This window comes from Oncorhynchus kisutch, unplaced genomic scaffold, assembly GCF_002021735.2.
Source record: "Oncorhynchus kisutch isolate 150728-3 unplaced genomic scaffold, Okis_V2 scaffold1674, whole genome shotgun sequence".
Taxonomy (NCBI): Eukaryota; Metazoa; Chordata; class Actinopteri; order Salmoniformes; family Salmonidae; genus Oncorhynchus; species Oncorhynchus kisutch.
Window position 1 is genome coordinate 1 of NW_022263619.1, and position 25199 is coordinate 25199.

At 37.3% G+C, this 25199-nt stretch overlaps 1 protein-coding gene across 6 annotated transcripts; it reads left to right on the plus strand.

The window, feature by feature from the left end:
• Positions 1–1779: 1779 nt before the first annotated feature.
• Positions 1780–24289, plus strand: LOC116352831 (nuclear GTPase SLIP-GC-like). 6 transcript variants are annotated; one of them, XM_031818869.1, is made up of 17 exons: positions 2064–2158; positions 2279–2372; positions 2720–2945; positions 3484–3704; positions 4415–4609; positions 5386–5564; positions 8951–8996; positions 9086–9184; positions 15991–16090; positions 17475–17608; positions 17682–17864; positions 18141–18295; positions 18404–18530; positions 21951–22059; positions 22736–22869; positions 22972–23056; positions 23154–24289. In XM_031818869.1, the coding sequence occupies exons 4-17, from the start codon at positions 3519–3521 to the stop codon at positions 23225–23227; spliced, it is 1806 nt and encodes a 601-aa protein (XP_031674729.1). In that variant the 5' UTR covers positions 2064–2158; positions 2279–2372; positions 2720–2945; positions 3484–3518; the 3' UTR covers positions 23228–24289. The 6 variants fall into 6 exon arrangements, with proteins under 6 accessions (XP_031674730.1, XP_031674728.1, XP_031674729.1 ...); XM_031818868.1 differs by lacking the exons at positions 3484–3704; positions 4415–4609 and adding an exon at positions 1781–1913 and having other exon boundaries at positions 2066–2158; XM_031818870.1 differs by lacking the exons at positions 3484–3704; positions 4415–4609; positions 22736–22869; positions 22972–23056; positions 23154–24289 and adding exons at positions 1780–1913; positions 22205–22313 and having other exon boundaries at positions 2066–2158.
• The last annotated feature ends 910 nt before the right edge of the window (positions 24290–25199 follow it).

Sequence of the window (25199 nt, forward strand, 5' to 3'; positions counted from 1 at the left end):
TTTAAAAAACATGTATGTAGTCTTTAGTGTGAGTGTAAATGAAGGATGATGCTATATGATGGGTTTATTTAAAACAACATGTATGTAGTCTTAGTGTAAATGAAGGATGATGCTATATGATGGGTTTATTTAAAACAACATGTATGTAGTCTTAGTGTAAATGAAGGATGATGCTATATGATGGGTTTATTTAAAACAACATGTATGTAGTCTTAGTGTAAATGAAGGATGATGCTATATGATGGTTTTATTTAAAACAACATGTATGTAGTCTTAGTGTAAATGAAGGACGATGCTATATGATGGGTTTATTTAAAAACAACATGTATGTAGTCTTAGTGTAATGAAGGATGATGCTATATGAATGGGTTTATTTAAAACAACATGTGTGTAGTCTTAGTGTACATGAAGGATGATGCTATAATGATGGTTTTATTTAAAAACAACATGTATGTCGTCTTAGTGTTAGATGAAGGATGATGCTATATGATGGTTTATTTAAAACAACATGTATGTAGTCTTAGTGTAAATGAAGGATGATGCTATATGATGGTTTTATTTAAAACAACATGTATGTAGTCTTAGTGTAATGAACGGATGATGCTATATGATGGGTTTATTTAAAACAACATGTATGTAGTCTTAGTGTAAATGAAGGATGATGCTATGATGGTTTTATTTAAAACAACATGTATGTAGTCTTAGTGTAAATGAAGGATATGCTATATGATGGTTTATTTAAACAACATGTATGTAGTCTTAGTGTAAATTAAGGATGATGCTATATGATGGTTTATTTAAAACAACATGTATGTATCTTAGTGTAAATGAGGATGATGCTATATGATGGGTTTATTTAAAACAACTGGTATGTCACTTAGTGTAAATGAAGGATGATGCTATATGATGGTTTATTTAAAAACACATGTATGTAGTCTTAGTGGTAAATGAAGGATGAGCTATATGATGGGTTTATTTAAAACAACATGTATGTAGTCTTAGTGTAAATGAAGGATGATGCCTATTGATGGGTTCTTTTTAAAACAAACATGTATGTAGTCTTAGTGTAACTGAAGGTGATTGCTATATGATGGGTTTATTTAAAACAACAGTATGTAGTCTTAGTGTAATAATGAAGGATGATTGCTATATGATGGTTTTATTTAAAACAACACTGTATGTAGTCTTAGTGTAAATGAAGGACGATGCTATATGATGGGTTTATTTAAACAACATGTATGTAGTCTTAGTGTAAATGAAGGACGATGCTATATGATGGGTTTATTTAAAACAACATGTATGTAGTCTTAGTGTAAATGAAGGATGATGCTATATGATGGGTTTATTTAAAACAACATGTATGTAGTCTTAGTGTAAATGAAGGATGATGCTATATGATGGGTTTATTTAAAACAACATGTATGTAGTCTTAGTGTAAATGAAGTATGATGCTATATGATGGGTTTATTTAAAACAACATGTATGTAGTCTTAGTGTAATGAAGGATGATGCTATATGATGGGTTTATTTAAAACAACATGTATGTAGTCTTAGTGTAAATGAAGGATGATGCTATATGATGGGTTTATTTAAAGCAACATGTATGTAGTCTTAGTGTAAATGAAGGATGATGCTATATGATGGGTTTATTTAAAACAACATGTATGTAGTCTTAGTGTAAATGAAGGATGATGCTATATGATGGGTTTATTTAAAACAACATGTATGTAGTCTTAGTGTAAATGAAGGATGATGCTATATGATGGGTTTATTTAAAACAACATGTATGTAGTCTTAGTGTAAATGAAGGATGATGCTATATGATGGTTTATTTAAAACAACATGTATTTACTTTCCTTTATCTTGCAACGTTCCATTGTGTAAGGCGGCAGCTCCCAGCATTAGTCCACAAGGTACAGATTATTTTGTTTTGTATATAAAAAGGCATTATGTACCCTGCTCATTTAATCATTTATGCCAGCACCATTCTTAAAGAATAAACAAGGTTTTGGAGCTTAATTGTATAAAAATAAATATTACAGTAACGATTTATGTTTTTTCTCAGGCAAAAGAAAAAATCCTCCTACCTTCCCTTCAACCAGTACACCACCAAAGCAACCGTGTTTCTCCAAACCTACACAACCAACCTCTAAATTCGGTAAGTACTTCTAAAGTTACTCTTTTATTACAAAACCGGATAGATTGTTTTGCTATAGTTAATCGCCCAAAATATCTAGACATTCATACTAATTCATGTTCATTGTATGTAATAACACAGAGAGACAAGCCATGAAGGCAGCAGAGACGTGTGTGACACAAGTCCTTGAGAAACTAAAAACTCTTCCCAAGAAGGAATTCATTGACTACCTCAAGTAAGCACTCACAAAAATGTAAAATAAAAATGTAAAATATGTGTAATTTGAATAATTGAATAAATGAAAACGCTGCCCTCACGTCATGATAACCGCCTCCATCCCATATAAAATAATGTTTACCGACTGACTCTTGAAAGCACAAGTTGTCTGATTTACTAACTTAATGTGGACATTGCATTACTTAAATATGAACCATAAAATTTAAAAAATCATACAGCTAACCTCTGGCACAATCACAGCCAGGTCACTATTTGCAACTAAAAAACTAAACTCAAAGTGTTTCACATTGTATGTACAATTTCTTGAAAAAATTACATTTGATTATGCTTTGTACTTTTTTACAGGGGTAAAATGACAAAGTTAAGGACAGGTGTTAAAAACAAAGTCTTAGTTGGAGTATTTGGGAAGACAGGAGCTGGTAAGAGCTCTTTGATAAATGCCATCTTGGGTGAGCCGAATTGTCTGCCCAATGGTGCAAACATCAGCGCGTGTACCTCAGTCATGATTCAGGTGGAGGCCAACATGACTAACTACAGCTACGAGGCAGAAATTGAATTCATTTCAAAAAAGGTAGCTTTATCTATTGTAATGTAATCAATGTCTCTAAAACTATGACCATTGATGTTATTCTTAATTGATTCCAAAACCTTTACTTTCAATTGACCCTTCAATTGACCCCCCCCCCCCCCCCCTTGTGCATTGTTCAATTATTTAAACTATTACTTTTTTAATGAAAATGCTCAGTTTTTTGCCATTACAATAATTGGCTATGCGTTTAAGAGCTTGCTGGAGGCTGGTCAGATTCAAGCTTAGTTAGGAACAGTTGCTATCCACTGGAGCGCTCCAATTGGTTGCTTAACAATTTGGAGAGGAGCTTAGCGAAATATCAATTGAAATAGGGAAGTTTAAGCTGTTTTATGTGATGTCAGTGGCCCTAAGAGCACAAACGAGTACTATCTATGGGGGGGTGCTACGTTTTCCATTAGTAGGCTAACAGGTCATTCTTACCGAATTGCTGTGTGAAAGAGTAATACATAAATTACTAATCAATGGTTAGTAAAAATTTAATATTCTAAATGCAATTCACACATGATAATTTTTGTTTTAGGAATGGGAAGATGATATAAATCTCATCAGGATGTCATGTCTGATGAAAATGACAACAAAAATGAAGAATTAGTCAGGGTGGCAACTGCAAAAATTCAGGCCTTTTACGGAAAAGATGGAGTTGGGAAAAGTTTAAAAGACCTGATGAAAGGGGAGCATTTCCGAGAAATTCCAGAATTTCTATCACCAACAAACACTGTTAAGATGATTTCATGTGGCACGGTAAAAATCTTCTTTTTTTTTAACATATAATTAGGAAATTTGTGCAGATTAATTGGTTAATCAACAACTTTTTAAATTAATTAATTCAATCAGAGTCACATGTTGTCTTTAATTTTGTCAATAATGAAAAGCTTGTTAGTTTACTTTCAATAAAAAATGCAAAACATTATTTACATTTAACAAATATATGGGGAAGTATAAATATTATTCATAGAATGTGACTCTTGAAAAATCTGTGAACAAAACTACATTCCAAGTATATAATTTCCCCCCAAATTAATTGATTAGTTTGTACATAAACTAAAATCCTGGCTGATGTTTTTTCCCCACACATTGAGAATGTTTTTAGTGACACAGGCAATAGCTGAATATAGACTTAAAGGTAAACTCAGCGACGTAGATGCAGAAAATAAAAAGCATAGTGGGTCAATTTCCGCAACAACTGAAAGCGTTGAAACGTGAGGCTCAACTTCTCTGCTGTTTAGGTGCACTGGCTAACATCCTGTGAACAGGGTGAAGCGAACTCTTGCACATGTGCAGATACTGTGTGTGACTGTGAGAACGAAATCTTGCATCTTGTTTCAATATCAGCGGTGCTGCTCATTAAAACGTCATTTTGCTGAGTCTACCTTTAAACATGTCTGGGTCGATCAACAAAATAAATAATGTATAAGTATATTTTGAGAGAGCTATGCTTTTGACACTGACAGGCATCAGAGCTTTCTGGAAAGATTGCCTGTTACACAAGGAGTGATAATAAGATGGCAGTAAAACACTACTGGCCACTTGTGAAGTGTGTGACAATTAAGGTGCCCAACACCAAAGAGCTTCTGGAACACATTGTGCTGTTGGATCTTCCTGGAACTGGGGACTGCAACAAGACCAGAGATAATATGTGGAAATCGGTATTAATTTATTTTCCTCTTATGGTCTCAATCTGCCATTTATAATGACTCGCACTTCTTTTTATCTCCCTGAGCAATGTGATTGGTAAAATTTTACCAGGACCTGCCAATTTTTCGGCCAAGAGATCTACAGCTTAATCCTTAAAACTGAGATCTTTGAAAGGTGAAACAGCACTACTGGTCGCCCACTGGTTGTTTTTGTTTAGTTGACTAAATGGAGGTGAGGAACTTCTTTTTCTCTTTTGTGCCCCTGGTGGACGGTTTTGACGGAGTCCCCCGACATCCTGGGGATCTACTAAACCATCAAATTTCACTTTGAATCTGGAGCGATCTCTCAGAAAAAAAACAGTTTGTTGTTTGCATTAACTTATTTGTGGTTGTAATATCCCAAATTGACATGGCAGTTTCCCCATTAAGGATTCCAGCTTTAATGGTATAACTGCCACTTCTGTGTGCGATATTAAAACAGCAAAGAATATGCTGCAAAAAACAAACTACATTTTTTCCCTCAGACATAATTTCACGCAAGATGGAACAGCAGAATATGTACTGCAACAATGTTTTACTTCGTTGGACGACGCTGCTCACCTCCGCTTCATCAACAAAACAAAAACAATAACAATGGCGCATGACTTTCTCAAGTAATGTCAAGCCAAGGTTATGGGCAACTGTAGGACAGATTGTCCACTTTGATATAATAAGACCTTTCATTTTCTTTTGAGGTGTCGGAAAAGTACATCAACATGCACTTTTGTATTAACACTCTATTTTTAAAGCATTTAAGTCAGTGCTCGTCTGTGTGGATCGTGAATGACATCCAACGGGCCGCCTCTGAAAGAGAGCCATGGATGATTTTGGAAAGCAGCTTCAGTTATCTGATACAAGGCGGAGAATGTGAGAATATCACCTTCATCTGCACCAAGACAGATGACATCAACCCTAAGAACTACCTGGGGTGAGCTGGGGCTTGTATATTTTCCTGCCTGATTTTTAAACCAGTGATCCTTTGTATCCTGAAATCTATAGGGGCTGATTCTGACTTAGGAATTGTACACCTTTCCTACTCACTTCTCATTAGTTGGAATTCAGACTTACCTTATGCAGGTGTGTAGCGGGCTTTGCAGGCGTGGTTCCCTTGACCTCACTGAATACATTTAATTCCACCTCTGAAAATCCTCCCACTTGCCAAGCGATTTTATCGTTGAGTTTTTATTCAATATGGCTTTCAGTATGTTTATCTTAATTAAGAAATTCCTTTAAATACAGTGTACTCTACCTTTAATTGGAGTTTTGTTGACAGACTCAGTCAAATACATCGAGAGAACAGGTTCAGAATATAGGGATCAATGAAAGAACACCCTTTATGCATATTCGTTTCATTTTCAGCATCAACAGGTAGAGTTAAACATACTCTGATCTTGTAGATTACTTAAACACATTTTAGGGTTAGGAAAGTATATATAGAAATCAGTTTGAAGACACATTACGCAATAAATATATTGATAAATAAATACAGTGGTTTAATTCATCCTGAAAGTTGTCATATTCAATTGCTCAATGATGATGATGCTGCACTACAAGTCACAGCAAACACTGCCAAAGTGCTGCATGCTAAATGGCAGTGCATTGCTTCAGACACACCCCTCCTGCCAGACACACACACACACACACACACACACACACACACACACACACACACACACACACACACACACACACACACACACCAGCCAATGCACTTTGTCATATCATCACTATTGACACAAACTGAATCTTCTAATGAACCGAAAGTTTAAACATGGTCTAGACTAAATGTCCATGTCGTAGGCTAAATATCCAAGTTTTGGTTCGAACGGTTCATTGCTGTAATCTACAGAAAATGCCATCAAGGTTGTCAAAAGGTTATAAGATAAACGATTCACATGACGGTTACTACTAAAGGACAATAGGACAAGCGAGTACAAATGAGTCAACATTTGAATCCTCTACTTTGTGAAATTGCAGTCTGCACTCAGATCGGTGAATTCAAAGTGAATTGTGCTGCTTTCCTGTGTCCCGTTTACAGCGCACAGCGGAGGGAAAGTGTACAGACACGAGCCACAGTCCTAGCTACTGTAGGCTATTAAATATTGCAGGTTTTGGTTATTAACTCTTCAGAATGAATTACCAAAAAACAAAACTTGCACCAAAACACCATGCAAAGGAGAAACATGTAAGCCTATTACAGCAACATTTAAGCAGTAGTCTGGCTACTCATCTACAATACATTTAAGCAGTAGTCTGGCTACTCATCTACAATACATTTAAGCAGTAGTCTGGCTACTCATCTACAATACATTTAAGCAGTAGTCTGGCTACTCATCTACAATACATTTTGAGTGCTTCTTATTTTGTTTTAATATGTTAAAATGCTATATAGATGTATTACTCTTTTTCGACTGTGTGCGTGTCTCCATCTCTTTCATTAAAATGCTATATAGATGTATTACTCTTTTTCGACTGTGTGCGTGTCTCCATCTCTTTCATTAAAATGCTATATAGATGTATTACTCTTTTTCGACTGTGTGCGTGTCTCCATCTCTTTCATTAAAATGCTATATAGATGTATTACTCTTTTTCGACTGTGTGCGTGTCTCCATCTCTTTCATTAAAATGCTATATAGATGTATTACTCTTTTTCGACTGTGTGCGTGTCTCCATCTCTTTCATTAAAATGCTATATAGATGTATTACTCTTTTTCGACTGTGTGCGTGTCTCCATCTCTTTCATTAAAATGCTATATAGATGTATTACTCTTTTTCGACTGTGTGCGTGTCTCCATCTCTTTCATTAAAATGCTATATAGATGTATTACTCTTTTTCGACTGTGTGCGTGTCTCCATCTCTTTCATTAAAATGCTATATAGATGTATTACTCTTTTTCGACTGTGTGCGTGTCTCCATCTCTTTCATTAAAATGCTATATAGATGTATTACTCTTTTTCGACTGTGTGCGTGTCTCCATCTCTTTCATTAAAATGCTATATAGATGTATTACTCTTTTTCGACTGTGTGCGTGTCTCCATCTCTTTCATTAAAATGCTATATAGATTTATTACTCTTTTTCGACTGTGTGCGTGTCTCCATCTCTTTCATTAAAATGCTATATAGATGTATTACTCTTTTTCGACTGTGTGCGTGTCTCCATCTCTTTCATTAAAATGCTATATACAGCATCCCGTGGACATTATAAAGGGCCATATTTTTTCAAATCGTATTTGTATGCACAGACATGGCAAAGCAATCGCTGAATTTGACTCAAGCTGGCTGATCTAAATGCATAACTTTGATAGCTGTATGATAAAGAATGTAACCTACGCACCTCCTTAAACCTAACATAAGTAAAGAAGTACATTTGTGTGGAAGTCAAACATTTGTTTTACTTTGGAGGCAGATCCATTGCATATGCTCAGAATGACAAAAGAATGTAGCCCTTTACATAGCCCTTCTCCCCTTGTCTATAGGAGGGACGCAAGCTATTTTAAAAGGCCCAATTGTTGATTTAGATGTTCACAAATTTCACAGATTTTGACTATCACAAATGTTATGATATATTTGGTAAAGTAATAAAGAAAGTTAAATATTTTGGGGGAGATTATAACAGATTATACCAATATATGGACATATTATAAAGTATGAAAAGGCTTATTCATAAACATGCTTATTTCTGCATATCATCATATTTGTATGTTTTATTATAATTGTACTGTTTACTAGATCATATAGGTTGAAAAGTGTTTTATTCTCAGACATAAATAATAGTTCCAGGTGAAAGTAAAAGTTCATAGCTTTCTATTACATTAATAAAATCTTTCCTTCTTGTTAGATAGATGACTAAAGCCATAGCGAATCAGTGCAAACCGGCTGTCAGCTCAACTTTTAAGATGAATGCACTAGCTGTGGGTTGCTCTGGATGGGAGTGTCAGCTGAATGACAAAAGTATAATGTAAATGTAGTGATATGTATATTTATGTATTTAATCTGTTTGGTTGTTCCCTGTTTGGACTCCAGGAAGATTAGCCGCAACTAATTGGGGATCCTAATAAAATACTATTAAACGTTTTATTTGCGTTACATTTGTGCACAAACTGAAATTATTAGTGGCTGAACTTTCCCTCACCTCAGAATTCATTTAGATTACGCAGCTATCTTAATTTATTATTTGCAAATACTTAAAATTGTGCATGCCACAAGCAGGTCTGCAATGTACACAATGTATAGTGGAACAATCGAGCAACACAGCTATAATGTATGTGCCCATAGAGAAATTTACATTTCTAACATAAGTATTACAATTATAGATCACCAGTTTTAAAGAACACTGAACTGCACCTCGACCTGGAAAAGGTAATCAACACCTACACCAGCTAAAACTGATGTTAAGATCCTTCAAAACTGTCTAAATGATAATGTTCTATATTTTGCTTTTCAATCAGAAAGGAGCAGCTGAGCGGAAACGAGGCTGCATCCAGCACAGAAATGAACAAGCTAAGATAATGTTGGGAGAGAGGTTCAACGACGAAGTTGTGAAAAAGGTTAGTTTTTATGTACACATCACAAAGCTAGAGTCACATGACTTGGACTCGAGTCTGAAACATTAACTTGAGACTTGACTTGGAATAATCAAGAATAATCATTGTCTGATTACAGGAGCCTCACGACTCAGGACTCGACTTTGACTTGAGACTGATGACTTGACATTATCTGGCCAGGTTTTGTAACGTTTTGTCACTCATTTTGTGGCACAGAGTCTATGTGGATTACTCTCCATGCATCCAGAGACAGTAGGCGTCATCCTTGCAAAAATAACTGTAACAGATTGGCTAGTGAAACGCACACTCTGTACTCTGATTGGACTAGAAAACTGTCAATCAACACAGGTCGGGTGAGCTAGCAAACAGATTGCTGATTTTCTGTACAGCTATAGGATCAGGTGCATGGTTTTCTTTGTTCATATTTCCCGGTTTATGTCAGAGTTCTGTGTGTCTGTGTCATATGTCTGTCATTTTTGTTGTGAGTAATAGGAGTGCGTGCCTCAATGCCCATAGAAATATACTACGTGACCTGTGCTCCACGCGTTTGAGCCAGAACATTGAATAAGAGAAAATTATTGTTCCACGTATGCATGGTGTTGAAATATCAAGAATAATCATTGTCTGATTAAGATTTATATACCATTGTAACAATGGATGTGGAAATGGCCTTTTACATTGTAGATCCAGTTTATCAGTTGTAATTGCCAATTGGGTAATTGTATGGTCTTGGGGGCCAAGTGCTTATATTTTGTAGGCCTACCTGTTTGAGCTCCTGTTAGACACATGCATTTGGTTTCTCAAGGGGAGGCTGTACAGTTGTGGCCTCTACCTGTGTCTGTTCAGATAGGACAGGTTAAGCCTGATGCAGAGGCTATTTATTTTGGGCTATTACCCATGGACATTTGGTAAATCTACTTGTATATTTTGTATGATATTGCTCTTTCACCATTGGATCACCAAGACCTGTAAATAAATCTACACTCTGAGCACGTCAACCTGCCTTGCCTTCTGCTGATTTCATGCCCTTTAAGACTGCTAATAAAAATGTGTTGTGGACAAAATAATGAAAAGGGTTGTCTGGCAGTGTCAGTAAATAGACACAGATTTGTAGTTGAACAATCATTTTTTACTTTACTCGAGACTTGGCTACGTTTGACTTGACTTACTCATAGAATGTCCGACTTGGACTTGACCAAAATCTTGACCCGTTCTACTTGGGACTCGACTTGAGACTCAGACCTGGTGACTTGAGACTTGCTTGTGACTTGAATAACTGTGACTTGGACTCATGCTCACCAAAACACCCTCAACTGTGTAAACTCTAAGAGAAACATTTGAGTACATTCGTATTGACTAGACACCAAACTACCTCATGGTGTTGTTTACAGCTGCTCCCAATAATATTACTTGGTAAATTGTGCTGCACTAAAGCATTAATACCATCTGGCTTGTGTTATTATTTATTTCTTCATAAGTCTTCATAAAGAATTCATATAGGCTTCATAATCACTGCATAAATGGGTCACAAATAATCTATAATGTATTTTATGCTCTATAAAAAATGAATAATTGTGAACATATAAATTGGTCACACAGTTACGCCACATTATGAATCTTTATAGAGCGTGATATACGGTTGTAGATGATGTGTAGAATCTACATAGTGCTTTATGAAGCGGACCAATTTCTCTTCACGAAAAAACGTCATGTTACATTTAAAATAACACTAAAAACATCACCCATAAGGAGATACATCCAAATCTGATGATTATACACAAACCAACACAGATTCGTAATACTAATTACATACAATGTTATATATATATATAAAATACATTACAATACTTATACAGTTTGTCACATTCTTCACTCCTCTTCAGTTGCCTTAAATATTTGAGAAGGAATCTGTATTAAGCTATAATCATGTTATTTGTCCATGATTTGTCTGCCCTTGGACTCATTATACAAAAGATACATTTCAATTATAAACTTTAGATCCGATAGGAAAATAGTCATTCTATCCACTTTGCAAAAACTTTTGGCACTCATCTTTTTAAATTTACACCAAGTCTTAAACTTTTTACTTGCTGTTGTTAATAATTAACACTATCGATTAAAATGCAGTTTGTAAAATTGACATTCAAGTAAGACATAAGCTGGGCTACTTGATCCCAAAAGTTTCCCAAGCTTTTACATTAAATAAACATATGCTCTGTATCTTCTGATAATAAACAAAAACCGGTGCAAGACTCCATTTATAAACCGTTGACATATTCGGTAGGTAATTATGACCCTTTTCTTTCTGAAGAGAGTTTCAATGTTTGTTGTCGCCACACTCTACCGAAGTTGATATTTGTTTGATCAGATAACACCCTCTTCCAGTTATTCTGCATAAATTATATATATATATATTTTATTATCAATAGATTGTCCTACAACTATTTCCTGTTTGCACAATATCTAATGAATTGTTGGTGCCACATCCTATTGTAGTATTGCTATCATTGTGCAATAAAATACAACTTTATGGAATGGCATTTCAAATTGTAAGTAATTCAGAAATCCAGTTTCTTGTATCTTGAAGCTTTGTGGTCCCTTATTACTCGCTGCATTAGTGTCAGAAATAAGATACTGTGCCTTACCATGATTGTGGTGTAATCAAAAGTGCAGATGGAGGCGCTAAGGGGGTTGAAAGACTGTAGTGATAGTGTGGCATTAACAACATTGTGTACAGATCTGCTATCTTAATTTGATCACTGTTGTGAGAGAATTATCCTGGAAATGTCGATTTCCTTGTGTATTTAAGGTTTAAAAAGGCTTCCAAAGTTTGTAATTTCCACTTTAAAATATGAGACAAGATTTTCCCAAACAAAACATCTATCAAACACTATAAAAAATGTATATGAATTATAATCCACATTATAGTTCACATTTACTGTTGCTGTATGATTTTGTTGCCATTTGAGAGAAACTGGTCAAATTAACATAGCAGATCTGTATATATGATTCAAAGTCAAGCTTACTTTAAATGTTTTTTTACTGCATTATCCTGACTTTGTAAGTCACCCTGCAGTTCAACCTTCTTCAACTTCTTAGGGACAGCCCCCTTTTTTGAATTTTCACCTAAATTACATACCCAAATCTAACTGCCTGTAGCTCAGGCCCTGAAGCAAGGATATGCATATTCTTGGTACCATTTGAAAGGAAACACTTTGAGGTTTGGAAATGGGAATTGAATGTAGGATAATACACTGCTCAAAAAAATAAAGGGAACACTAAAATAACACATCCTAGATCTGAATGAATGAAATATTCTTATTAAATACCTTTTTCTTTACATAGTTGAATGTGCTGACAACAAAATCACACAAAAATGATCAATGGAAATCAAATGTATCAACCCATGGAGGTCTGGATTTGGAGTCACACTCAAAATTAAAGTGGAAAACCACACTACAGGCTGATCCAACTTTGATGTAATGTCCTTAAAACAAGTCAAAATGAGGTTCAGTAGTGTGTGTGGCCTCCACGTGCCTGTATGACCTCCCTACAACGCCGGGGCATGCTCCTGATGAGGTGGCGGATGGTCTCATGAGGGATCTACTCCCAGACCTGGACTAAAGCGAGACATGATGTCCCAGATGTGCTCAATTTGATTCAGGACTGGGGAACGGGCGGGCCAGTCCATAGCATCAATGCCTTCCTCTTGCAGGAACTGCTGACACACTCCAGCCACATGAGGTCTAGCATTGTCTTGCATTAGGAGGAACCCAGGGCCAACCGCACCAGCATATGGTCTCACAAGGGGATCTGAGGATCTGGTCTGAGGATCTCATCTCGGTACCTAATGGCAGTCAGGCTACCTCTGGCGAGCACATGGAGGGCTGTGCGGCCCCCCAAAGAAATGCCACCCCACACCATGACTGACCCACCGCCAAACCGGTCATGCTGGAGGATGTTGCAGGCAGCAGAACGTTCTCCACGGTGTCTCCAGACACTGTCACGTCTGTCACATGTTCTCAGTGTGAACCTGCTTTCATCTGTGAAGAGCACAGGGTGCCAGTGGCGAATTTGCCAATCTTGGTGTTCTCTGGCAAATGCCAAACGTCCTGCACGGTGTTGGGCTGTAAGCACAACCCCCACCTGTGGTCGTCGGGCCCTCATACCACCCTCATGGAATCTGTTTCTGACCGTTTGAGCAGACACATGCACATTTGTGGCCTGCTGGAGGTCATTTTGCAGGGCTCTGGCAGTGCTCCTCCTGCTCCTCCTTGCACAAAGGTGGAGGTAGCGGTCCTGCTGCTGGGTTGTTGCCCTCCTACGGCCTCCTCCATGTCTCCTGATGTACTGGCCTGTCTCCTGGTAGTGCCTCCATACTCTGGACACTACGCTGACAGACACAGCAAACCTTCTTGCCACAGCTCGCATTGATGTGCCATCCTGGATGAGCTGCACTACCTGAGCCACTTGTGTGGGTTGTAGACTCCGTCTCATGCTACCAGAACCACTCCTTTATTGGGAGTGGATATCCTTATCATTTTTGTCCAAAAGGAAAAGGCTTGCTGTGGTACAAGGTTAGCAGCTACATTTTACAACATATACATGGTTTCCAGATAGTCAAATAGCTGGGCTTTACGGGACTATCTAGCTAGCTTTGTTTGACCCCGATTGGTGCTAATATGACAAAGATACAGTTGTTCAAGTGATGGCTGCCTGCTTCATCGGCATGCCATGAAGGCGTCGCTCTCTGACCAAATATGGTGTCCTATAGGATATACTACACCCCTAATGAAATAGGGAAGTCTTGTTACCTTCTAGGATTCTCTGAGTAATAGATACAAACGTGATTTGACCTGTTGAAACAACGTTAGGGTGAGATTTTCACAGGTTCCTTTCTTTGCAAATTGAACGAGTGGAAATACAAAATTGATTGTGCATGTTATACAGACCTTTTAACCTCTAGTAACTCCCTATCCCGGGTCCGGGAGCGTAATCATCGACTGACACTAATTAGCATAACGCAACGGACATAAATATTCCTAGAAAATATTCCTATTCATGAAAATCACAAGTGAAATATATTGAGACACAGCTTAGCCTTTTGTTAATCACCCTGTCATCTCAGATTTTCAAAATATGCTTTACAGCCAAAGCTAGACAAGCATTTGTGTAAGTTTATCGATAGCCTAGCATAGCATTTTGTCCAGCTAGCAGCAGGTAACTTGGTCACAGAAATCAGAAAAGCAATCAAATTAAATAGTTTACCTTTGATGAGCTTTGGATGTTTTCACTCACGAGACTCCCAGTTAGATAGCCAATGTTCCTTTTTTCCAAAAATATAATTTTTGTAGGCGAAATAGCTCCGTTTGTTCTTCACGTTTGGCTAAGAAATCGCCTGGAAATTGCAGTCACGAAAACGCCAAAAAATATTCAAAATTAGCTCCATAATATCGAAACATGGCAAACGTTGTTTATTATCAATCCTCAAGGTGTTTTTCAAATATCTATTCGATAATATATCCACCAGGACAATTGGTTTTTCAGTAGGACCGATTGGAATAATGGCTACCTCTGTATTTTACGCTAGAATCACTCTGAGAGCCATCAGGTGACCACTTGCGCAATGTAGCCGCTTACGGGTATTCTTCAACATAAATGCGTAAAACTACGTCACAATGCTGTACGGAGAATACGGAGAAAAAGTAATCTGGTTGATAGCCCATTCATTTGCTCAATAGGGACGCATTGGAACGCAGAGCTTTCAAAAGATGAGTCACTTCCGGATTGGATTTTTCTCAGGCTTTCGCCTGCAATATCAGTTCTGTTATACTCACAGACAATATTTTTACAGTTTTGGAAACTTTAGAGTGTTTTCTATCCTATGCTGTCAATTATATGCATATTCTAGCATCTTGTCCTGACAAAATATCCCGTTTACTACGGGAACGTTATTTTTCCAAAAATGAAAATACTGCCCCCTAGTCACAAAAGGCTAAGGATATGAAAAAATATTTTATCTAACAAAACAACACTTCATGTTATCTCTGGGACCCTTTGGATGATAAATCAGAGCAAGATTTCAGCATGTAAGTACACATTTCACCTTCAGAGGTGAATTTATCGAACCTATCATGGTGAAAAAGTGTTTTGTTGTTAGGAGCTCTCCTCAAACAATAGCATGGCATTTTTTTTCGCAGTAATAGCTACTGTAAATTGGACAGTGCAGTTATATTAACAATAATTTATGTTTTCAGCAGATATTTGTTGTTTCTCTAAAATCTGCGATCTTGACATAACGCGCTGCATGAATTACAACTGTTCTGTTGACGGAACACCGATCCTTGCTCTTCCACTCATTCACCAACACCTCAAGGCCTCAGGATCATCAAACTTCTGATACTCATACAGCACATTTGGTGTGATAGGATTTGTGAACCACTATAAAAAAAATGTTTAAGATAATTATTGAGTTTTAAAGGCCTTTCAAATAGAAATGACAAAATACTCAAAAGTAATTGAAAAACTGTTTTTCAACGGCATGTAACAGAAATACAGCCCATCTCTTACTGCATTAGTGTAATGTGTAAATTGTTCTTACCCATCTATTAAATAAACCTCAAGTCAGATCTTTCTAATGTTTTAAATAAGAACATCTACTCCATTCTATCAAATGCCTTGTGTTTTGTGTATAAGCGAGGCTGTGCTGTAGACATGGGTACGAGGCGAATCCGAGCTACTGTATTTCAAAGCCTAATATGGAAAATATAATTTATAATTTATTTATTTTTCTCATACAACTCTTCCAGAAACCTTTCATTCAAATGGAAAAGATCTTCCAAGTGTTTACAGTGAGTGCTGAGGAATTTCAGAATGATGAGAATCCCATTCTGGAACAAGAACAGACAGGTAAGATAAGTGTTGACATGAAAGGCGTTCAGCAAGACAAACACCATTGTTATCAAAAAAAAAGCTAAGAAATTCAATTTATTTTCTGTAACCATGAACATTGGCTAACAGTAGCTAACAGTCTGAGAAGGATGTGAGTAACAACGAAAGTAACTGTTTTGGGTCTAAACTGCCACTACAAATAATAATGTGATGATTGAATCTTTTATTACATGTAGTAAGAACAGCAAAATCATTTTCAAGTTGAACATTGTCGCTAAAATTCCACAGTAACCCCTACAAAAATGAGCTATTTGCGACTTCACCGTAATATTTTTGCATGTTCATTCAACCCATTCAACTGAAATTGTTGAACTCACCTATGCTATTGAGCCTTTACAAATTGACAACAATACTGTTTTGAGCTGTGATTAATCTCTCTTGGACAAGTAACATAAATAGTACTAGCACTTGTTGACCGACTGTGGGATGTGATGAATAACAAGGAACTTTGTTCCAGTATGCAGATTTTTCATCACTGATCATATGTACAAATCACAATTTCACAGGAGCTCTCATCTTCTGAATTTGAAACTTGCCTGGAAATGGTGGATAGTTTCCATTTAGGGGGGTTGACACATCACTAGTCTTCATAGTATACCCTTACAGAAAAAACACATGATTTCACATGTGGAAAATCCCATGAAAATGTTATTTCACATGTGAAATCATATGAAACCATATAGTTTTGGAACACTTCACATGTGATGATATTTGTCACGTTGGTATGATGGATCGGGAGACAGGCGCAGGAATGCGTAATAGGGTTTTTATTTCACCCAAATTACAGCGTGCCATGTAAAGGCACGGGGACGAAGACCAAACAAACACGTGTAGAAAATACAGGGTTTGAAACTCAAACAAAAGAGCGAGCAGTACCTTGAATATATACACAAGCGCACAATGATACCACACGGGACGAGATCCATAATCATCTGAGCAATACACGTGGCACGAAAGCCATAACACAGCACAGGTACTCACACGCACCAACGGACATTGGAACAATAATCGACATCCCAATGGTGAAACAAAGGGCACATTTATACAAATGCCATCAGTGGGAATGGGGACCAGGTGTGTGTAATGACACAGTTCCGGAGGGATCTGTGACAATCTTTCACATGTGGATATGGGGATTTTCACGTGATCACATAAACTTTCACATGTTGATTCAAAATTTCACATGATGCTCTGCAAATAAAAATGAGCCTGTAGGATGTCCCCAGAAAGTAACAGTATGTACTCTACCTACAACTTTGTTACCTGAGGCTAGGGTTTCAGAGACGGACAAACAGATCTTGAATATCTTATTGTATAACAACTTTTTTCACTAATGTTGCAGAGATACCACAACTCAAACAAGTTCTGGAGGATATGAATGAGAGACACTCAAAGACTGCAGTTAAAGACTATATATCTGGAGTCTATGGGATCCTCTCTTTGATCAAAGCGGCCAACTCCAACGACTCGACGATGGTATGACATGCAAAAATCTATCTAGTGAAAGTAAGTCAAGAATGAATTGTCCTTCTTTGATTTTGTGTCTTAGGTTGAGATGAAATCAAACATGTACCAACTGCTAAAGGATTCACTGGAGGAGCAGCTTTCTACCATCACATCCCTCATGACAAAACATTACAACGACCTTAAAAAACTCCTGTCAGAGGGAGTTGCCAATTCAAAAAAATCATGCTTGCAGATTGCCAAGGAGAAAGTAATCACACCAGAGGCAGTGAGTTTAAGCTAACTGAAAATCATGTTTATATACTCTATGTACAGTAGCTAGTTATCTTATCTCTTGTGATACCTATCAAAGCAATTCGGCATGTCTACACTTTGTCAGAGAGTCCCGGCAGAAGGCTAGACATGCTGAAAGCATCAGAGTTTTATGCATGTTGTTCCATTGAACAATTCAATAATTCATATTTTAATTGCAAGAAGAGTGCATTCGTCCTTCTTGTTTTTGATAGAATATGCTAATATTTTTCCATTGTCAAATTCTTTTTAGAGAAAGGATGGCAGAGGATACCATCGTACATTGTCATCTTTATGCAGGAATAAGGGGTTCTGTAGGTCAACAAATGGAGACATCACAGACCTCAACAAAACGTTGGCTGAATCTATGTACGCTGCCATAAATGAGAAATTTGCTGTAATTTTCCCGTAAGTACTATTCTTACAGAGCCAATTATTCTTTCACATTAGTCAATTCATTATCCCTATTTGAATAAAGGACAACTAATGGTGTGGTTATAATTTATTGTTTCAAAGAAATGCTGGAACAACAGGAGAATCAATCTATAAGAAGATCTGCAACTTCAGCATCATCTCAGACAACATGGCCAAGGAGTGGGAGAACACCCCCATGTCTCTGTATCTGATGTTTCTCACCACCGAGGTATAGTGGTATGATTTGTCATTGGCACTCTGCAAGCATGATATATTTGACTAGATTGTGTAATTTTCCTGAAGGAAATGTTGTGCTTGCTTTAGCTTTCCAAAAGTATTTTTATGGTAGTAGAAAAGCCAATGTGTTTTAGTAGAAGTAGTGACTGTATTTGTAGTAGTCGGGTAGCTTTTAGTGGAATGCAACAGAGGTTGCCAACCTTTGTTGCTTGGAGCGTGTTTATGGCTTTGTAAGCTTCTTACTGTAACTACAATGGTTGTAATGGGTCCTAGGTGTAGCTGGTGTAGAGAGTCAGGCGCAGGACTGCAGATATGAGTAATCAACGTACTTTTACTCAAACTGTCAAATATACAAAGTAACAAATACATGCACACCATGACAGACTGAAAATACAACAAACAATCACTCACAAAAAAACATGGGGGAACAGAGGGTTAAATAATGAACCAGTAATTGTGGGATTGAAATCAGGTGTGTAAAACAAAGACAAAACAAATGGAAAATGTAAAGTGGATCGGCGGTGGCTAGAAGGCCGGTGATGTCGACCGCTGAACGCCGCCCAAACAAGGAGAGGGACTGACTTCGGCGGAAGTCCTGACAATGGTGCTCTCACAGTGAAAAGTTTAGCTACTATCATAATGTCAGGCATTATCCAGTCCATTGAATCAGCATGTGTTGTGGGTGTGACTTTTTCACCAAGATGCTACAGCGAGTAAGAGAAATTAGCTGCACCTAGTTAATTGATTACCCTATCCAGTGTGCAGGGAATTTTGGGAATATGCCATGGCCCAGCTGCCCGCTAGCAAACTCACTTTAGTAAATTCAGTGGTAGTTGAAATAGCCTAGTGATTGTAGCGTAGTAGTAGTAGTAGTAGTAGCAGTAGTAGAAGTAGGAGTAGTACTTATTTTAATTAATTTAACTGTCATGCTGGTATAAAGGATTTGGAGACAGGCGCAGGAATACATAATCTGAGTTTTTAATACACCCAAAACAAACACGTGTAGAAAACACTGGGATGTACCCAAACAAAAGAGCAAGGGTAAACCTCTTAGAACGACACGGGACGAGACCCGTAATACACACTGCACAAAACACGCAGCACAGAAGCCAAGACAACGCATAGGTACTCACACGACCAACGGACATGGGAACAATAATCGACAGCCCAATGGGGAAACCAAGGGCACATTAATACAAATACAATCAGTGAGGAATTGTAACCAGATGTGCATAATGACACAGTTCAGTGCAGCCTAGAAGGCCGGTGACATCGACCTCCGGAACTGGTGGACAGAATGAGCAGCAGTACTGGGGGATTCATGACATTAACCTTTCTTTAACTAGACAAGTTAGTTGAGAAGAAATTCTTATTTGCAACGACGGCAGAGCCACATCAAAAACACTGAACAAAATTTTGAATGCAAAATCTGGAGTGTTGGTCCCATGTTTCATGAGCTGAAATAAAAGATAACAGAAATGTTCCATATGCCAAAATGCTTACTTGCCCAAAATGTTGTGCATACATTTGTTTAATGAGCATTTCTCCTTTGGCAAGATAATCCATCCACTTGACAGGTGTGGAATATCAAGAAGCTGATTAAACAGCATGATACTTACACAGGTGTGCTTTTTGCTGGGGACAATAAAAGGCCACATTAAAATGTGCAGTTTTGTCACATAACACAATGCCACAGATATGTCAAGTTTTGAGGGAGCGTAGAATTGGCATGCTGACTGCAGGAATGTCCACCACAGCTGTCGCCAGAGAATTTGATGTTAATTTCTCTACCTTAAGCCAACGTCGTTTTTGAGAATTTGGCAGTACGTCCAACCATTCTCACAACTGCAGACCACATGTATGGCGTTGTAATTTCAGAGCAATTTCCTGATGTCAACGTTGTGAACAGAGTGCCCCATGGTGGCGGTGGGGTTATGGTATGGGCAGATATAAGCTACGGACAACAAATACAATTGCATTTTATCAATTGCAATTTGAATGCGCCGAGATACCGTGACGAGATTCTGACTACCATCACGCTACCATCACCTCATGTTTCAGCATGATGATGCACGGCCCCATGTCGCAAGGATCTCTACACAATTCCTGGAAGCTGAAAATGTCCTATTTCTTCACCAGACATGTCACCCATTGAGCATGTCTGGGATGAGCTGAATCAAAGTGTACAACAGCATGTTCCAGTTCCTGCCAATATCCAGCAACTTCGCACAGCCATTGAAGAGGAGTGGGACATCATTCCACAGGTCACAATCAACAGCCTGATCAACACAATGCGAAGGAGATGTGTCGCGTTGCATGACGCAAATGGACATCACACCAAATACTGTGACCAACCGATACATATCTGTATTCCCTGTCATGTGTGAAATCTATAGATTAGGATTTCAATTGACACATTTCCTTATATGAACTGTAACTCAGTAAAATCTCTGAAATTGTTGCATGTTGGGTTTGTTTTCATTCAGTATAGTTGATAGAATTTCAATTAAAAGTCAAAATTACTAACAAATATATTTTCACAATGAGTGAGACATAAGGTAATTGTAACGGCGTTCTTCGTTTGTTGAGAGATAGTCGGACCGAAATGCAGCGTGGTGGTTACTCATGTCTTTAATAAAGAAAACGGCGATACATGAAATAACTAAATAAATACCAAAAACAACAAACGGAACGTGAAACTATTACAGCCTATCTGGTGAAACTACACAGAGACAGGAACAATCACCCACGAAAGACAAAGCGAAGCTCAAGCTACCTAAATACGGTTCCCAATCAGAGGCAACGAGAATCACCTGACAGCTGATTGAGAACCGCCTCAGGCAGCCAAGCCTATACAACACCCCTAATCAGCCGCGATCCCAAATACTACAAACCCCAATACGAAAATACAATAACATAAACCCCTGTCACACCCTGGCCTGACCAAAATATATAACGAAAACACAAAACACTAAGACCAAGGCGTGACAGTAATAAAGTAACATTTTACATCAAGTTCTTAAACATGTCATATTTTTGTGATTATAAGTATAGCGACATTGTTGTTACATAGGACTTGTGACTTGTGTGTGTACAGTAGTAACAAAAACATTCAGCTCATTACTATGCAATTAAAATGAAATTACCACAGTACTATGTAACAGCATGCTAATAAAATGTTTGTCCAAAAGTAATTTGTTTTATTACACAGGAACAATAATAGTTTAATGTTAAGTGAGAATGCTATAGATTTAAATTTGAGGTGGGGTTTTGCCAAGCTTACTTTAAACAGTTGAGCAGTAGTGGGCCAAAGTCAGAAATATGGAAACTTCTAGAGTGGTTTTGCTAAAGCAAGGCACATAAATTATAAGAGAGAAATGTGCCTGAATAAAATATCTTCTCCATCCCAAAGGAAAATTTTTTGAAGGATAAACTAAAACGAGATGTCCTCCTGAGGAAGAAAGTGATTTATGAATCTCTGACTGACGAAGTCCAGATCATAATGTGCCCATGTTATGAGGGTGAGTCACCAGTTTGATTATAATGAACGAAGAATCTTTAGACAGCAAGATTTTAATAAAGGTAATAACGAACCTTCTAATTACGTATTTGATTATTTAAACCTAGCTGTGATTACCTAATTTCAATCTATGTTTTTTATTTTAGATGTCATTATGACTATTGTATTGAAGAGGATAATACATGCACTGAGTGTAGAAGACAGTTCCATGCTCTTTTCATGACATAGAATGACGAGGTGAATGCTATGATCCTTTATTGGTGTCACTTGTTAAATCCACTTCAATCAGTGTAGATGAAGGGGAGGAGACAGGTTAAAGAAGGATTTTTAAGCCTTGAGAAAATTGAGTCATGACTGTTCCATTCAGGGTGAATGGGCAAGACAAAATATTTAAGTGCCTTTGAACAGGGTATGGTAGTAGGTGCAAGGCACACCGGTTTGAGTGTGTATTAAGAATGGTCCACCACTCAAAGGACATCCAGCCAACTTGACACAACTGTAGGAAACATTGGAGTCAACCTTTGTCCAGAATCCCTGTGGAACTTTTTCAACACCTTGTAGAGTCCATGTCCTGATTAATTGAGGCTCTTGTTCCTAATGTTTTGTACACTCAGTGTATGTACCATGTATAATAGATTATCTCATGTTCACAAACAACAATTATTGTGTGTTTTAAGAGGCTTCAAAGATATCTGGAAAGGGAACCTTGAAGAAGACTCAGGAACTCCTGGTCAAGCACATCGACTCATCGAAAAACCCCATGTTTGACAATGCTCAGAAAAAGATGTTGGAAGGTTTTGAGAACCTGAGGGTTAGTTGCTTTTATTGCACCATTAAAATTATAAATAAACTATTATAAATCAATAGCAAAAAGACATGAAATAGTGATCAGACTACATTTGATGTGTTATAGGAATACATTGAGCAGACGCTGAGAACCGAACTACTGGAGTCATTGAAGCGGTCCCTGAAGACACCTAACAGTTTATCTCTCCCAGGTAAATGACAGATTGCTCTATTCTTATGTTAGCCCTGTTGTGTTCTATATCCCCTACCTGACTTCTGACTGAAGGTTATGCTTGTGATTTACTTCAGATGTCAGTGAGCAGTTGGAAAACATGGAGACCTACAAGATGTTGGCTCTAAGAGAGCGCACAAGCCAAATCTGACTGTTGAGAAGAGTCATAAAGCAGAAGTAGTGACATGATGGTAAACCATTCAAAACCCTTGGCTATAAAAATGTATCACATTTTCAGTAGCTTATTTATCAGTAGTTGTTCGTATCAGAAGTTTTGCCGTAGTTATTAATGTTATGTTTGCTGACGTGATGAACGTGGTATAAGCAGGATAAACATTTAGGGTCTATCAGTGCTCTGATAAAAATGCAGCTTTGCTGAAGAAGCACCATGATGCTCAGAGAACTCATAGCTCCTAGGTTTTGATTCCTTACACATTTTATGCTCAATGTGTTGATCCTTTACATATTCTATACTCAATGTGTTGATCCCTGCCATATTCTATACTCAATGTGTTGATCCCTTACATATTCTATACTCAATGTGTTGATCCCTGACATATTCTATACTCAATGTGTTGATCCCTGACATATTCTATACTCAATGTGTTGATCCCTTACATATTCTATACTCAATGTGTTGATCCCTGACATATTCTATACTCAATGTGTTGATCCCTGACATATTCTATACTCATTGTGTTGATCCCTTACATATTCTATACTCAATGTGTTGATCCCTTACATATTCTATACTCAATGTGTTGATCCCTTACATATTCTATACTCAATGTGTTGATCCCTGACATATTCTATACTCAATGTGTTTATCCCTGACATATTCTATACTCAATGTGTTTATCCCTGACATATTCTATACTCAATGTGTTGATCCCTGACATATTCTATACTCAATGTGTTGATCCCTGACATATTCTATACTCAATGTAAACAAATAAATTGGTATTATTTTGTTGGGTAACTGATCGGCACTCAGAACTCATTAAGAGGTGGCTTCTATCTTCAATATAATCATTCATTCAGAAGGTTAAACACAAAATGGTGCAGTTTGAGGCCATGTGGTGGAGAGTGATGTGGGCGCTGGAGATGGGGGTGTGAGCAGATGGGTCTGGGCACATGTTATGTAGTTGTCGTTTGTATGTGTATGTTTGGTATTGTTTATAAAGATAAAATAAAATGACAAGCTTGCAACGCGCATCTGTTTATTCATTATGAATAGGATTTATTTGATTTATTTTGTTTAGAATCTTCCTTGTAACCACAATGTCACGAATAATTGAACACACACAACACTTGGTCAAAACATTTCTTTATTGAAGACGATTATAAATAATGTTGGTACTAATTTATTTTGATCCAAAGCCACAAATGAGTGAGTCACTCAGCTTTATGCCAACAAATATAGCTTTATGCTGTGAAATAACCTACTAAATAGGCCAAGCCTAAACGAATATATTAAGTTGCCTAAATAAACTAGTGCATTACATAAATACGTGAAGTAGCTTAATAAGTGAAGTAGAAGGACCCCTTGTTTCAGAAAATCACTTTATAGAGAGGCAATCACACTTTCACACTGTAGTAAATAAAGCCAGTTCGTTATTTAGAATGATTTCTTTCTGTTTTTAGAGACAAATGTTGCAGTCAATTAAACTCATTTTTCAACCACTCCTCAAATGTATTGTTAACAAACTATAGTTTTGGCAAATCTGTTATAACACCTACTTTGTGCATGACACAAGTCATTTTTCCAACAATTGTTTACAGACAAATTATTTTACTTATAATTTACTGCATCACAAATCCAGTAGGTCATAAGTTGACAGACACTAAGTTGACTGCTTTTAAACAGCTTGTACAAATCCAGAAAATGATGTCATGGCTTTAGAAGCTTCTGATAGGCTTGACATCATTTGAATCAATTGGAGGTGTATTTGTGGATGTATTTCAAAGCCTACATTCAAACTCAGTGCCTCTTTGCTTGACATCATTGGGAAATCAAAAGAAATCAGCCAAGACCTCAGAAAAAAAATTGGAGACCTCCACAAGACTGGTTCATCCTTGGGAGCAATTTCCAAACGCCTGAAGGTACCACGTTCATCTGTACA

What these genes read in the sequence shown, in the direction of transcription:
- LOC116352831 (XM_031818868.1), top strand. Translation starts at nt 1,811, where the DNA reads ATGATGCTATATGATGGTTTATTTAAAACAACATGTATTTACTTTCCT. An exon ending in AATGTGCCCATGTTATGAGG is followed by an intron (nt 22,060 to 22,735) that starts GTGAGTCACCAG and finishes GTGTGTTTTAAG; the next exon opens with AGGCTTCAAAGATATCTGGA. An exon ending in AAGGTTTTGAGAACCTGAGG is followed by an intron (nt 22,870 to 22,971) that starts GTTAGTTGCTTT and finishes GATGTGTTATAG; the next exon opens with GAATACATTGAGCAGACGCT.